Source organism: Notamacropus eugenii, chromosome 5 (assembly GCF_028372415.1).
Source record: "Notamacropus eugenii isolate mMacEug1 chromosome 5, mMacEug1.pri_v2, whole genome shotgun sequence".
Taxonomy (NCBI): domain Eukaryota; kingdom Metazoa; phylum Chordata; class Mammalia; order Diprotodontia; family Macropodidae; genus Notamacropus; species Notamacropus eugenii.
This window is the reverse complement of record NC_092876.1, coordinates 272,550,696-272,567,632: the sequence shown is the minus strand read 5'-3', so window position 1 is coordinate 272,567,632 and position 16,937 is coordinate 272,550,696. Positions and strand designations below refer to the sequence as shown.

Sequence of the window (16,937 nt, the reverse complement as noted above, 5' to 3'; positions counted from 1 at the left end):
TTGTTCAGAGAAATGCAAATCAAAACAATTCTGAGGGGCCATATCACACTTATCAGATTGGCTAGCATGACAAAACAGGAAAATGTTAAACATTAGAGAAGATGTGGGAAAACTGGAATACTAATGCAGTGTTGAGTTGATGGAGTTGTGAACTGATCCAAGCATTCTGGAAAGCAATTTGGAACTATGCCCAAAGAGCTATAAAACTGTACATATTCTTTGACCCAGCAATACCACTTCTAGTTCTGTATCCCAAAGAGAGGATAAAAAAGGGAAAGGACCCACATGTACAAAAATATTTGTAACAGCTCTTTTTGTGGTGGCAAAGAATTGGAAATTGAGGGAATGGCTGAACAAGTTCTAGTATATGAATGCAATGGAATAGTATTATTCCCTAAGAAATGATGAGCAGACAGACTGCATAAAAACGTGAAAAGACTTACATGAACTGATGCTGAGTGAAGTGAACAGAAGCAGTAGGACATTATACAAAACAACAGCAGCATTGTGCGATGACTAACTCTGATAGACTTACTATTCTCAGCAAACCAAGGTTATAAGAAAATTCCAAAAGATGCATGATGGAAAATGCTACCCTCATCCAGAGAAAGAATGATAGAGTCTGAATGCAGATTGAAACACACAATCTTTTTTTCTCTATCTTTTTTCGTTTGTGTTTCTTCTTTCTCATGGTTTTTCCCTTTGGTTACAACTTTCTTTCCAATATGACTAATGTGAAAATATGTTTAATATGAATGTATTTAGATAACCTATATCACATCACATGCTGTCTTGGGGAAAGGGGGAAAGAAAGAGGAGAAAATTTAGAACTCAGAATATGAAAGAAGTGAATGTTCAAAACTAAAATGAAATTTTAAAAACTGTTCCTTAAATACAAGACTCCAGAGAAATGTAAAAACATAAAACAGAAAACAAGAAAAAGAAAATGTTAGAGATTCACTGAGGATAAACTGTTTCTATTCCTACATGCAAGGTGATATTTATAATTCTTAAGAACTTTACCACTAGAAGAGAAATTAGGAGTATTCACAGACAGAGGATGCCAGTGTAAGGTGACTGTGATGGGATGAAATCAAAAAAACAAAATTAAGGAGTGAGAAAGAAGACAGTACCGGGAGAAGAGGGAAGCAGGAGACAGAACGGGGTAAATCATCTCACATAAAAGAGGTGTGAAAGAGCTATTATTATGAAGTGAAGATGGGGGGTAGTAGGCAAAGTTTAACCTTACTCTCATCTTAAAGACACAATAATATACTCATTTGGATACAGAAATCTATCTTACCCTTTAGGGAAGTAAAAAGTGAGGAAGATTGAGAAGAGGGAAGGGGGTATATAGAAGAGAGAGGGTATTAGAGGAGGCAATGATTAGCATTAAAACACCTGTGAGGAGTGACAGGGTGAAAGGAAAGAGGATAGAAGGTATAAATGTGGATAAACAGGGGAAAATAGGGTGGAGGGAAATACATAGTTAGTTATGACTATAAATATGAATGGGATGAACTCACCTTTAAAAGAGAAATGGATAATAGAATAGACTAAAAAGCATTCTACAATATAATGTTTACAAGAAACACATTTGAAACAGAGACATACAGTGTAAAGGTAAGGGGCTGGAGCAGAATGTAATATGCTTCAACAGAAGCAAAAAAAACCCAAACACACACCCACACAAACGGGATAGTAACTACAATTTTGGACAAAACAAAAATAGACCTAATTAAAAAAGATCAGGAAGGAAACTAAAGTATGCTGAAAGGTACCATAGACAATGAAGTGATATCCATAATAAACAGACATACAACAAATGGTATAACATCGATATTTTTGAAGAAGGTGAATGAGTTACAGGAGGAAATAGATGGTAAAACTATACTAGTGGAGTAACTCAATGTCCTCTCACCACAAAATGAACAAGAAAGAAGTTAAGGAGTGAACAGAATTCTGGAAAAGTTAGATATGATGGATCTCTAGAGAAAACTGAATAGAAAGAAATGTCTTTTTCTCAGCAGCACATGGCACCTCCAGAAAAACTAACCATGTGTTAGGACATAAAAACTTCACAACTAAATGCAGAAAAGCAGAAATATTGAATGCACCCCTTTCAGATCAAAATGTAATAAAAATTACATTCAATAAAATGGAAAGATTGATTACAACTTAACTGGAAATGAAACAATCTAATCCTAAAGAATAAGTGGGTTAAAGAAGAAATAATAGAAACAATAATTTCATTAAATAGAATAGCAATGAGACACCATACCAAAATTTAGGGGGTGCAGGACAAAGTAATACTTAGGTTCAATTTTATAACTCTAAATTTTTACACCAATACAATAGAAAAGGACAGGACAATAAACTGGGCTCACAAATTAAAAAAAAAAAAGAAAAAAAAAAACAGAACAAATCAAAACTTCTCAGTTAAACTCCAAATTGAAAATCCTGAAAACTGAAAGAGAAATTAATAAAACTGAAAGAATACCTTTCAACTAATAAATAAAATTAGAAGCTGGTTTTATGAAAAATGTAAATAGATAAACCATTGCTTAATTGATTTAAAAAATGAAAGAAGAAAACTGAACTGCCAGTATTAAAAATGAAAGGGGCAAATTTATCAGCAATGAACCAGAACTTAAAACAATCAGTAGCAGCTGTTTCCCAGCTATACCCATAAAAATGACAATCTAAAGGAAATGGATGAATATTTACAAAAAGATAAATGGCCTACATTAAAAGAAGAGGAAATAGAATACTTAAATAACTCCTTTTTAGGAAAAAAAAAAAGAAATTGACCACATTATCAAAGAAATTCCTAAGAAAAATACCCCAAAGATGGCGGAGTAGAAAGATGCATATACTCTAGCGCTGCTCCCACAGCCCACAAAATACCTGTAAAAAAGGACTCTCAACAAATTCTAGAGAAGCAGAAGCCACAGAACAACAGAGTGAAAGAGGTTTCCAGCCAAAGGTTACCTGGAAGGCCAACAGGAAAGGTATATCAGGCTGCATGCTGAGCAGAGCCTAGCCCTGGCCACGTGGCACTGGGAGGAACAGGACCTAAATCTCCAGGGCAGAATTCCCAGCAGGGAGAGTCCCAGATCCCTCAATCCACAAGCAATAAAGAAAGATCCAAAGTCAGTGTGGGAGGGCTTTCCCAGCTGGACAAGAGGGGAGCAGGGTCCCTCCAGCCCTAGCCCTAGGTGGTGGCATAGGTGGTGGCAGTAGCAGCAGCAGCAGCAGCAGCAGTGGGCAGTGGGTGGCTACAGTGGGCCCAGAAGCAGCCTGGGTCCATTGTCCAGGAAGCTCAGTTTAAAGCCTCTGGGGGAATTGAACTGCTGATCTGAACCTCAGCCTTGAGTAAAGTACTGGGGGGAGGAGGAGGAGCACTAGGACCCTCCTCTTGATAAAAGATTCAAAAGTCAAATAACTGGGAAAATGCCCCCAAAAGGAAAAAAAAAGAAGACCATGGAAGGAGACTTTCTTGGTGAACAGGTGTCTCCTTCCATCCTTTCATATGAGGAAGAAGAAGGCATACTGTCAGAGGAAGTCAAGGCTTCTGCCTCCAGTACCTCCAAAAACAATATGAAATGGGTTCAGGTCATAGAAGAGCTTGAAAACCATGTCAGCAGGTTGCTAAAGGAGAACCAAAAAAAATGCTGAGGAAAATAACACCTTTAAAAATAGGCTAACTCAACTGGAAAAAGAGGTCCACAAATACAATGAGGAGGAGGCTTTAAAAAGCAGATTTAGCCAAATCAAAAAGGAGGTTCAAAAGCTCACTGAACAAAATAGCTCCTTAAAAGAGAGAATCAAGTTCAGGGAAGCTAATGACCATAAGATAAACCAAGATGTTAGAAAACAAAACCAAAAGTTTGAAAAAAAATAGAAGATAATGTGAAACATCTCATTGGAAAAACAACTGACCTCGAAAATAGATCCAGGAGAGACAATTTAAAAATTATGGGACTACCTGAAACCCATGATCAAAAAAAGAGTCTAGACATTATCTTTCAAGAAATTATCAAGGAAAATTGCCCTGATATTCTAGAACCAAAGGGCAAAATAAATATTGAAAGAATCCACTGATCACCTCCTGAAAGAGAACAAAAAGAGAAACTCCTAGGAATACTGTGGCCAAATTTTAGAGTTTCCAGGTCAAGGAGAAAATACTGCAAGCAGCTGGAAAGAAACAATTCAAGTATTGTGGAAACACAATCAGGATAACACAGGATCTGACAGCTTCTACATTAAGGGATCAAAGGGCTTGGAACAGGATATTCCAGAAGTCAAAGGAACTAGGACTAAAACCAAGAATCATCTACCCAGCAAAACTGAGTACAATACTTCAAGGGAATAAATGGTCATTCAGTGATATAGAGGACTTTCAAGTACTTATGATGAAAAGATCAGAACTGAATAGAAAATTTCACTTTCAAACACAAGAATCAAGAGAAGCATGAAAAGGTAAACAGGAAAGAGAAATCATAAAAGACTTTCTAAAGCTGAACTGTTTACATTCTTACATGGAAAGATAATATTTGTAACTCTTGAGACTTTTCTCTGTATTTGAGTAGGTGGAGGGATTATACAAACAAACACATACACATACACACATACACACACACACACACACACACACACACACACATAGATAGAGAGAAGAGGTTGAGTTGAATCAGAAGAGATGATATCCATAAAAAAATTAAATAAAATTAATGGGAGAGAGAGGAAAATATTGGGAAGAGAAAGGGAGAAATGGAATGGGGCAGGCTATCACTCATAAAAGTGATAAGAAAAACCTTGTTCAATGGAGGAGAAAAGGGAGGAGGTGAGAGGGGAAAAGTGATGCTTACTCTCTTCACATACTGCTTAGGGATGGAATAACATGCTTACTAAATCTGGTATGAAAATTTATCTTACACTACAGGAAAGTAGGGGATAAGGGGACAAGTGAGGTGAGAGGGATGATAGGATGGAGGGCAAATGGGAGAAGGGAGTAATTAGAAGTAAATGCTTTTGGAAAGGGACAAGATCAAATAAAAAAATAGAAAAAAAAGGGGACAGGGTAGGATGTAGGGCAGTATAGTGTGTCTTACACAACATGACTATTATGGAAGTCTTTTGTAAAACAACACACATATAGCCTATACTGAGTTGCTTGCCTTCTTAGTGGGGATGGGTGGGGAGGGACGGGGGGAGAGAGAAAAGGTGGAATTCAAAGTATTAGAAATGAATGTTGAGAATTATTATTGCATATTACTGGGAAATAAGAAACACAGGTAATGGGTATAGAAATTTATCTTGCCCTACAAGAAATGAGAGAAGATGGGGATAAGAGAAGGGTGGGGTGTGATAGAAAGGAGGGTACCTTGCAGGAAGGGGTAATCAGAATGCAAGGTTTCATGGGAAGGGGGGAGAGGAGAAATGGGAAGAAAAATTGGAACTCAATATTTTGTGGAAATGAGTGTTGAAATCCAAAAATAAATAGATTAAAAAAAAATTTCCCAGGGTCAAATGGATTTACAAATGAATTCAACTAAATTTTTAAAGGAACAATTAATCCCAGTAGTATATAAACTATTTGGAATACAGGTAGAGAAGGAAATCTACTAAATTATGGTACCCATACCAGGAAGAGAGAAAACAAAAAAAGAAAAGTATAGATCAATTTCCCTAACGAATGTGAGTGCAAAAATTCTGAATAAATACTAAATTTAAATGAAATACTAGCAATGACATTATAGCAAAATATCACAAGGATCCTACACCATGAACCTGTGACATTGATACCGGGAATATATCAAGGCTGATTCATTAAAGAAAACTGTCAGTATAACTGATGATATTAATGGCAAGAACAAAGGAAATCATATGATCATCTCAATAGATGTAAAAAGTCTGTGACAAAATACAACATCAATTCTTGTTAAAAGCACTATAATGCATGGGAATGCAACTTTTTAATAATAAGTAATATTTATTTAAAACCATCAGCAAGCATTATATGTAATGGGAATGAACCAACAAAGTTCAGAAGCAAGAAATGTAGAAAAAGAATTTTCACTGAAAATAACTAATATATGCCTAAATGAAATTATTTGCTTTCTCAGTTAAGGGGGTGAGGAGGAAAGGAGAGAATTTGGAAATCAAAATTTTAAGAACCAATGTTAATTACATGTTTACATGTAATTGGGAAAAATACTAAATTAAAAAAAAAAATCAAATAACTAGGCAATATAAAATACTTTAAGGTCTACCTGCCAAGAAAAACCCAGGAATGACCTGAATAAAATTAGCAAACATGTTTCAAATCAACAAAGTCAGATCTAAACAACTGGAAAAAATATTAATTGCTCATGGATAGGATGAATCAACTTAATAAAAATGGAAATTCTACTTATTCAGTGTCACACCAATGCAACTACCAAAAAACTATTTTTTAGAGCTAGAAAAAAATAGAATTCACATGGAAGAACAATATGTCAAAAATATCAAGGTAATCAAATAAAAAAAATGTAAACAAAGGTAGTCTACCTGTACCAGATCTCAAACTCTTGTTAGTGGAGCAGTAATTATCAAAACAATCTGGCACTGGCTAATAAACAGAGTGGTGGATCAGTGGAATAGATTAGGTACACGGTTGTTGTCCTTCATCTTCAAAGAGGACCAAAATGATATCACCATGATAAAGTGAAATTTCAGTGTGTCCAACTGTGGCTGATCAGACCAACATGAGTTTGGAATGTTCTACCACAGGCTGGGCACAGATAGTCCATGGGAACATTTGGGATAGATACTCCAAATCTGTGCATCCTACATTTCCTTTGTGCTGTCTCAATTCTACTTTGCTCAAAGAGCACAGTACTCTTTCTGATGTGGGCACGCCATGCTGTGCCAATGTCACCCATGTTGCACAGTCAAATTCAAGTGAGTGTCCTTGTTTATCACTTTTTCTGACCACCATGTGATTACCTGCCCCAAGCAAATTCTCCATAAAATAGTCTTTTTGGCCAGCACACATTTTGCATTTGAACAATATGGACAGCTCATCAGAGTTGCGCTCCCTGAAGTAGTTTGAATACTTGGCAGTTCAGCTCAAGCAAGGACTTCATTGTCTGGTACTTTTTCCTGCTAGGTGATCCTCAGAATCTTAAGACAGTTCAAATGGAAGCAATTCACTTTCCTGGCATGGCAATGGTAGACTGTCCATGTTTCAACAATGAGGTCAACACAATGGCTCTGTAAACATTCAGTTTGGTAGTCAGTCTAATACCTCTTGTCTCCCATACTTTTCTTCGGAGCCTCCCAAACAATGAGCGAGCTCTGACAATGCATGCATCAACCTCATTGTCAATGTGTACATCCCTGGAAAGTACACTACCAAGGTAAGTGAACTTATCCACAGCAATCAAAACTTCTCCATTTGTTGCAACTGATGGTTCCATGAATGAATGGTGGAGTGGTGGCTGGAGAAGGACTTATGTTTTCTTGGTGTTAAATATTAGGCCAAAATTTTGTCGCATCTCAGCTTCAGAGGCTGCATTGTACACAATCATCTGCAAACAGAAAATTATGCACCAACACTCCCTCCACTGTGGTCTTGCTTGCAGCCTTTTCAAATTGAAGAACTTACCATCAGTACGGTAGCTGACCTTGATGCCATGTTCATCCTCATTGAAAGCATTTGATAACATGGCTGAAAACATCATGTTAAAAAAAAGCATGGGAGCAAGCACACACACCTGTTTCCCTCCATTAGTGACTGGGAAGGCACAAGAGCATTGTCCATTTTCCAGAACTTGGGCAAACATGCCATCATGAAATTGATGTACAATACTGATGAATTTTTCCCGGCAACCAAATTTTGACATAATTTTCCATAAGCCCTCATGATGAGGTCATGCAATGCACAAGTCTTCAGCAGTAAATGACCATTGCTGTTGCTGTTTCCAACTCCATCCCTCTGTAGGACTTCCTGCCAAGTCTGGTTGTCTGAGCCCACTCTAGCATTAAAGTCACCCATAATTATAAGCTTGTCCTCTTTTGGCACATTGATGATAAGGGTCCCTAGGTCTTCATAAAATTGAGGGATAATAGTGAAATGGCATAGGTGATGTCTTTTGATTCGTGCTTAAATTGGATTTAAGTGAGGCAGAGTTGCACCAAGTCATCAGCCTGACTCTATTCTCCAGAGTCACCACAGTGAAGTCATCTGTCCTGCCACTGGAATAAGATGACTCTGGAGGAGAGAGTGAGGCTCACAACTTCATGCAACCTTGCCTCACTTAAATCCAATTTAAGCATGAATAGGGGTGTAGGGTCTGTCTGTTCAGGGAGGATCAGTTCCTTTGGTGGATGCCTGCCAAGCCCTTTTCAGGGCTGTTTCCACCTTTAGTGTCTACCTGTTCCACCTGTGGCTCCAAGAAGCTGCAGCTTGAGCAGTGGCCACACCCAGTAAGCCATTGTGGCAGATGGGTCAAACCAGGTTGAGGGTAACCAAGGGGTCTCAAACTCATTGGTGAGTTAGGGGGTTGTCTACCTCAAGTATGTGAGGATTTCCTCTGGTGGAATGGGTGGAAGGGAACAATTTGTTCCAACGGCCATGAAGGCAGATAAAGCAGGCAACGTGGAGCACTTGTGTTGTGTTCATCCTTCATTTCCAAAAAAGATCATGCCATCAGAGAAATGATGACATGACTTGCACTTGACAGTTTTGAGTGAGGGAGGGCTGTGCAAGGTCACCAGCCTCATTTCTCCTCCAGAGCCATCTGAATCCAGTGACCAAATATGGGGGGGAGGGTATTCAAGAACAAATTAAAGCTGGGAAAGAATGGATTAAACAAGTGAGAAAAATCATTATTTCACGATTATAGTAATAAATAATTGATAAATTGGGATCCAGGCTTTTCTCCTCAATTTCCTCATTGTTAAGGTCAGTCTCTGAAGAATATGACTGATTGAGGTTACCCCTAGCTCTCCAGGAACATGCTCTTCAATCTTGGGCAGGACACAACCCAATTAGGAGATCTAACTTCTGTTTAGATTATGAATAGGGTCCAGTGTGGGAGAGTCCTTACCCTGGGGAAGGGAGTCCCTGACCTCAAAGCCCTCCCTTAAGAGTTTAGGGTGTGATTCAACTAATGAAGGAGAAAACCAACCAGAATGGAGGTCAGGTATCTGAATGAAGAAGATTTAAAGGAAAGAATTTGACACAGACAGTGTCCCAGCCATTGGGAGTTACATCTTTTGTATGGATAACATTCCATACCATTCCACTGTCTTGTCTTGCAGGAAAACTATCCTTTGAGTAGAAGTCAGATTACATTAACATAGGGTTTTTTGGTAAATAGTGGGGCCAGGCATTTGAACGTCACTCTTGCTTGTTGCTTAGGAGTAAGGGAAAGGCATTAAGCATTTATATAATGCCTACTATGTGCCAATCGCTTTACAAACATTATCTTATTTGAGCCTCACAATTAACTTTGCAAAGCAGGTGCTGTTATTATCCCCATTTTATAGCTGAAGAAACTGAGGGTAAGTGATTTGTCTAGAGTCCCACAGGTAGTGGGTTTCTGAGATTGGATTTCAGATAAGATCTCCCTGACTTCCAGGCCTAATGCTCAATCCATTGTGCCACCCAGCTGCCTCTAAGAATGGCTACAATAATTGAAGAAGAATTGCAGGATGGGTTGAGGTAGGCAGCTTGGTATAGTAGGAAAAGTGCTGACTCTACAATAGCAAGACCTCAGTTTAACTGCTACCTGTGGTACCTTAACCTTTCCAGGCCTTAATTTTCTCATCCATAAGGTAAAGGAGTTAGACTAAACATCTTTCCATCTCTGTCAGCATTTCCCAAAGCCAGAATTAGGGTTTATTGACTATTGTGAAATTACTTTTTACTTTTCTTTCAGCAGGACAAATGGTACAAACTATCTGTTTTCTCTGAAAGCCCTAAATGGCAGAGTTTTACCCTGTGTTCAGTTATTTTGTTAGTAGTCTGTGGCATCCAAGACATTCTTGCTGCAAAGTGCATTTCTGAAAACTTTTCTTCTTATCTCAGAGGATATAACTTTTAATTTCAGTTTCACTTTGGAAAAGGTTTTCAAGGGCAATTTACATCTAAAATAAGTCTGTTGGAGAGAAGAAATGAGCTACAGTTTCTTTTATGGGTAACTTGGGGGTAGGAAAAATCTGAAAAATCATTTCAAGTTTAAAAGAACTGCATATAGTGTTGCCATAAAGCCTTTAAGCCCAATCTCCAGCCCAGAATAATGGAGTAAAAATCTAAGAAATTTCTCCACACCAAGCTTTCTCAAACCATGACGGGGATCATCTCTCTTGAATCTATCTAATAACGTTTTTTGGCTCACAGACTATAAGCTCCTTGGGGTAAAAATTGTTTTTCTCTTTGCTATGTAGACTTGATACCTAGCAGAGTGTCTTGTACATAGCCAGTCCTTAATAAATGCTCATTGAATTGAATTAGAAATTCATTGTATTTTTACATCTGTTAACTTGTGTGATGAATGGAAAAAACCCTGAGAAACAGAGTTTCTGGGTAATCAATCAATTTATTAACTAGGCTAGCCGGCAAACAATAAATTGATGTTCAGGGGTCTCTCTCTATAACCAAAGATGACAAGAGAGACTCAGAAACACCTTAAATCGGGCAAGTACCTTCTGACAGGGAACTCCCTGGACAAGTGAAAATCAACACTGATTGGTGGATATTCAATGAGGAAGTGGGCTGCAAGGAGGCTGGCTCCTCCTGCTGAGAATGTGGCTTGATCAGGAGACTCAGCTGCTTCTAGCAGTCTGGACAAAAGAATGTGGAGCACTTAGAGCTTGGTTAGACACCCAAGACTCCAAGGTCATCCACTGCATCCTGAGCTATCACCAGTCGTCACCAGGTACACAGTACAAAATAGCAAATAACCACAGTAATCTAATGTTAGATAAATCCCAAAATCCAAGCTTTTGGGACAAATACTCTCAATTTCACAAAATCTGCTGGAAAAACTGGAAAATAGCATGGCAAAAAGTTGATAGACACTATTATGTCATACTGTATACCAAGATAAACTCAAAATGGGTACATGATTTATACATAAAGGGTGATACCATAAGAAAATTAGGGGATCATGCAAGAGTTTACCTGTCAGATATATATAGTAACGGAAGAATTTAAGACCAAACAAGTTACAGAGAGCATTAAAAATGTAAAATGGATCATTTCAATTATAAAAAATTAAATCTTTTTGCACAGACTAAAACAGTGCAATCCAAACTATTAGGAAAGGAGGTAAAGGGGTTGGGAAGAAGAGGATGAGGGGGCAAATTACAGTAAGTGTTTTCTTTTTAATAAAGGTCTCATTTCTTAGTTTTTTCTTTTTAATAAAGGTCTCATTTCTTAAATATATGAAGAACTGAGTTAAATGTGTAAGAATAAAAGACATTCCCCCATTCACAAATGGTCCAATGATACAGATAGGTGGTTTTCAGACAAAGACATCAAACCTAACTGTAGTCACATGAAAAAATGCTCCAAACCACTACTGAATGGCAAAGTAAAACAACACAGAGGTACCACCTCACATCCAATGAATGGATAATATGACATAAAAAGAAAATGGAGAATGCTGGAAGGGATATGGAAAAACTGGGACACTAATGCATTGTTGGTGGAGTTGTAAACTGATCCAACAATTCTGGAGAGCAATTTGGAAATAAGCCCAAAGCGCAACCACACTGCATATAACCTTTGATCCAGCAATACCACTGTTAGTCTGTATACCAAAGAGAGTAAAAAGGGAAAAAAAAGGAGAAGAACCTATTTGTACAACAACATTTATACCAGGTCTTCTTATGATAGCTAAGAATTAGAATTAGAGGTGAAGCCTACACACTCTTCTCAGTCTTCCTGGACCATCACTCATACGATAATCCCTAACTGTGGTTATACTCAAAGGTTCTGCACAAGGACTTTTATTTTCTCTTTATACACAGGTGACATAATTAGCTCTCAAAGATGTAATTATCTCCCTTTGCCCACAACAATGTTTCTAGCCATCATCTCTCTCCTAGAGCTACAATCTCACATAATCAAATCCCTATTCCACATTTGAAACTCAAATTATCTTGTAGGCATCTGAAACTAAGTATGTCCCAAAAGTAACTCATTATATTCCTCCCCAAGTACATCCTTCTTCATAATTTATTTCTGTTAAGGGCATAACCATCCTTTCAATCAACAGATTTACAATCTTGCAATCAGACTCAATGATTCTTATTTACCTCACATAGCCAGATCAGTTGCCAAAGCTGATCACATCTACCTCTCATAGCACTCTCTTTCCTTCCCATCCACCTACATGGTTATCAAGCTTATTCATTCCCCCTAGGATTATTGCATTGCCTCCTCACTGGCTTCTCTGACTTAAGTTTCAACCCATTTCAATCCGTCATCCAAACACCTGCAATAGTGATTTTCCTAAAATGCAGACCTTCACTTGATGTGACTTCACTTCTTAATAAACTCCAGTGACTCCTTATAACCTCTCAGATCACATACTAAGGAGCACTCCAGACACATCTGAGATAGCAGATCCTAGAAAAGCATGGGGATGTTTGGTGCCAACCTGTATAAACAAGATTCCTCTCCTTTTACTGAAAGACTGCTGGAGACTGGAGCAGAGAAAAGAGAAGAAAGAGCTGATGCTTAGCCACCAGGAAGAGTATATCTTTGTGAAGAGATGACATAAGTAACAAGGGAACAAGGCTGCCAGGCAAGGCCCACAGTGACAACATGGAAACAAATCAACTTCGTTCCCTTGCCTAATACTTTTCAAAAGTAAAGCCTGGAAGCAATAATCATTTAGAACAAGAGGTTTGCAGCACAGAAAGGGGTAATGACACAGAGCAGAGTTCAGAGTCCACCTCACCTCCAGTCATGGAATCCTCTGGGATCATGATGCTTTGGTTCAATACAGGTGATCCCATTTTCAAAGAATGCCCCCCTGAATTTACACTCATGGCCAACTTGGCTTTTCTCAAGCGATAATGGCCTGGTCTCATAGATCCTGCAGGTGGAAAAGACCAAAACACAAATAAAAGAAAAAAATGTAATCTTGCCTATGGAACATATCAACATAGAAGAGTCTGAGTCAGGGACATAGCTATCATCCCAGTCATCAATCTCACCAGAATAAGGACACGGTGTAAAGCTGCAGAGGTTCGGGGGAGGTGGAGGACCACAAGGTGCAAGAAGATATGGGACACCACCTGAAACCAAGCAGGACAGGAATTAAGATCAGAACAGCCTCAGAATCCCTGGGTCAGCCAGGAAGTTTAGAGGAAGGAAGACTATTCTAAGTGTTTTGCCCTTATTATATTCTCTACCTCTAGCTATAAGATCCTTATCCAGGAACTTCTATCTCTGAAGCTGTCAAAGTGGTCCTGTACACCAGCAGTTCAATGTGTCCCCAATATTTTCTAGGGAGTGAATACACAGCTACACAATATTTTCCACCCATCTACTCAAGAGTAACTTAAGGGAAACAGAAAATAAAAATGGCTTCAATTTTAGCAAGGATGACTTTCACACCTCTAAGATTTTTGTTTCTTCATATTTCTTCTCTACTCCTCCTTTATTTTTCTTTTTGATGATTTTTCTATCTCCCCCAAGAGATGCTTTGTCCCCTCCCATTGCAGCAGAAAAGCTACTCCAATAACGCATCTCAAAATCCTAGTGAGGATTTCGAAAAAATGAAAAGGGCAGAAAATACCATATGATCTCTATATCTCTAGAATATAAGAAAAGGGGCTCAGATCCACCTTACCTACACTTTGGAAGGCCCTGTGATAAGGATCCGCCAATGGAATGTCCCTCCAAGTTAGGGGTCCCTGAATGGGCTGATTGAGTTCCTTATTGATAGCAATGTAGGCAGTGTGAGAAGAGACAACTCCCGACTGAAGGCTAACTTCCACCACTCTTTTCTTCACTTCTGCAGCATCCTGTAAGTTGCCCTCAAGGGTCTGGATCAAGGACTTGGCAGCCAGGCGATGAACGGTCAGTCTGAAACAACACAATCTTCTGTGCTACCTATGGGCACCTGGGAAGGCAGTCCTAACCCCTAATTCCTAATGATTCCCAATAACTGGGGAAAGCAAATGGCAATTAAAAAAAATAAATGTCTGGGTTCACAGGTGACAGATTAATGGGAAAGGGAGGAAGAGAACCCTCAAAAAGAGGCAGATGAAAAAGGAGGGAGGAAGCACCAAGGATTCTTACTTGTCATCTGCCTTGGCATCCAGGGAGAATGGCACTGTGTTCCTGAAGCCTTCACCTTGGAGTGTGTAGCAGAGACATACTTCACCTGCTGCCTGTTTGGACTAGAAGAGGATAAGGAAAGAGGTCAGGGAGCAGACTGCCCATTAAGGAGAGTCTTGAGGTCTAAATCACAAGCATAAGGTCATAGCCATAGAGCTTGCAGTGACCTCAGAAGACACACAGTCTGACTCCCTCATTTTACATAACTGGGAACAGAGGCCCAAAGGAGCTCAGTGACTTGTCCCTGATCGTAAGTCATAGGCATTTGAGGTGATAAATGAACCCATGTCCTTGGAACCTAGAGGCATGCCTCTGTCCCATATACTGCACCAGATCAGAGTGGAATCATATTCAGGAAAAAACATTATCAAGGTCCACGTATACCAGAAGGGAAAGGAAATTAGAGCACTTGTTCCTGCCTTCCACATGCCATCTTCCAGATGAATAGATAAACCACCCACTGCCAGAAAAGGAAAAGCCCAGGACCGTGTTTGGACATTGGTTCCACAACCATGGGACCCAAAAGTAGGGAGGGGGACTTACTGAATTTTCCCCTTTCAACTGTGCATAGATGATTAACCTCTGACCCCTGAAGATGACAGTAGGAGCTGCTGAGAGAAGGGCCGAGTTCGTCCCAGGGGGCAGAGTCCAGGTGAGGGAGACATCCTGTACCACTGGCTGCAGGGCCCGCTTGAGGGACCTAAGGGCCTGGGGGAACACAATGGAAGCTGCAGTACTTGAGCTGGAAGAGACCCCTAGAAAAGGAGGATTTATAGGACGGGAGGAACTTGATGGAAGATGATAAGTAAGGGCTGAAAGACATTTCCTCCCTCTTGGTCATGTGAGAAACCTGGCTTCAACTTTCTGCCAAACTCCTGAACATATCACTGCAATCTGTGCCCCAATTCTTTTTGTCATTTATGGGAAAATTGGGATAGTGGGATTTTTACAATCAACAGCAAAAGTAAATCCAAGGTGTAGAGCCAGAACCTCCAGGACACAAGGAAAGGTCCCAGGCAGGCTTTATATCTTTCCTCCCCTTCATGCCCATGTCCCTTAGGCATCTGTCTGTCATGACCAGAGACTTTCCCAGGGAACATCCTGCAGTCCATGACACACAGTGAGGTCTCCACTGCCCCACACTCAAGAGCTCTCAGGTCTACAGCTGTGAAGGCTGTAGAAAGGGAAAGTTCCCTCTTCACCCACCAGGCACATTTCCCAACCATCTCCAAACAAAAATCATCAGAGCACAGGGTGTGGAGACAAGGACATATCCCTGCTCAGGGAGCTCTTGTGGGGCCTCAGTGCAGAACAGATGCTTTTGGAAAACAGAAAACCAGGTCACCTTGGGCTGCATTCTATCCATGCCTGTGATGAATTCTGCAGTGCCCCCACCTGCCCGAGCTACACCTTTAATAAGGCTGGTGGAAGCCCCTTCTCCAATTCCAAAAGAGAAACACCTGCAATGAGAAGACAGAAGCTGGCCAAAGGAAGTCTCAGGAAAGGGTTCCTAACCCCTGCTTCAGTGGGGAATGACAGGACAGATGTCTTAGGGGGTGGAGTCCTAATGAGTGATCACATACCCAGCCATTTACAGATCATCATCACAGAACCATAGATATTAGGCAGGAAGAAACCCCGGAGGCTGGCTGGCCCAAATCAAATAATATGAAGGTATTACAGATGAACAAACTGAGGCCCAGAGCCACAGGGAACAAGTTATGTGTCACAGGCTAAATCCTGAAAACCATACCTATGATTCTGACTGTGACGTTGAACTTCAGCAATGACCTCCCATGTATCACACACCTCTCCATCTGTGAAGAGGAAGAGCTGCAGAGGGAGACAAGCAGGCACAGATCCTGTCAAAGTCACATCAGGTGCCTCAGCCCAGGGCTCTCCTTACCCAAACTACAGCAGCTGTCCCAACATAGGGCAGGCTACTTCACTATTCAGTTTCACATTATTGTGGGTCTATAAGGGGATGCTGGATGGCCACTTCTCAGCAGAAATGTAGATGTGATTAGAACTGGGATATAGGCTTGTGGCAAGAAGAAAGTAATAAGCATTTATGAAGAACCTACTATCTGCCAGACACTGTGCTAAGCACTTTAAAAATATCTTATCTGTGACACATTCATTCAGGGCACCTGAGAGGTTTCAGAGCCTCCAAAAGCATAGTCTGGGTCTTCTGTGAGTGGGACCTTTTACTGGAACCCTGCAGAGATTTGGGGAGGTAAAGGGTGTAATAGAAAGAATGATGGACTCACTGTCCAGCAGTAAAGACTGGGCTTGGAGGCCATCTCTATCACTTAAATAGTCCTGTGGCCATGAGCAAGTCACTCAACCCAAAACTTTAGTTGGCCCAGCTGTAAAGTGGAGACAATAATATCCGTACAAACAACCTCACAATGTTGTTGTAATAATCAAACAACATAAATTGGATCTTTATCATTGATGTAATTTCTTCTGTGTCATTTGCATCACAAACTGCTATTTGAATTTTCAGTTGTTATTATATACCCAGGAAGTCTCATTCCTAGTGCAAGGGATGAGACTCTTCTTATGGGAGGAGAGATTATTAGACTTC

At 39.8% G+C, this 16,937-nt stretch overlaps 1 protein-coding gene across 7 annotated transcripts in view; it reads right to left on the bottom strand.

The window, feature by feature from the left end:
- LOC140506079 (von Willebrand factor A domain-containing protein 5A-like) overlaps window positions 1–16,937 on the bottom strand; it is a 63,902-nt gene that overhangs the window by 37,624 nt on the left and 9,341 nt on the right. For 5 of the 7 annotated variants that reach the window (XM_072612844.1, XM_072612842.1, XM_072612843.1 and 2 more), the window contains 4 exons: window positions 16,101–16,180; window positions 15,693–15,807; window positions 14,891–15,055; window positions 14,309–14,409 (listed from right to left, as the gene is read on the bottom strand). In XM_072612844.1, the coding sequence (XP_072468945.1) occupies window positions 14,309–14,409; window positions 14,891–15,055; window positions 15,693–15,807; window positions 16,101–16,180 (461 nt within the window). Of the gene's footprint in view, window positions 1–12,959; window positions 13,098–13,218; window positions 13,300–13,856; window positions 14,093–14,308; window positions 14,410–14,890; window positions 15,056–15,692; window positions 15,808–16,100; window positions 16,181–16,937 lie in introns of all 7 variants that reach the window. The other 2 variants (XM_072612841.1, XM_072612840.1) reach the window with 2 other exon arrangements.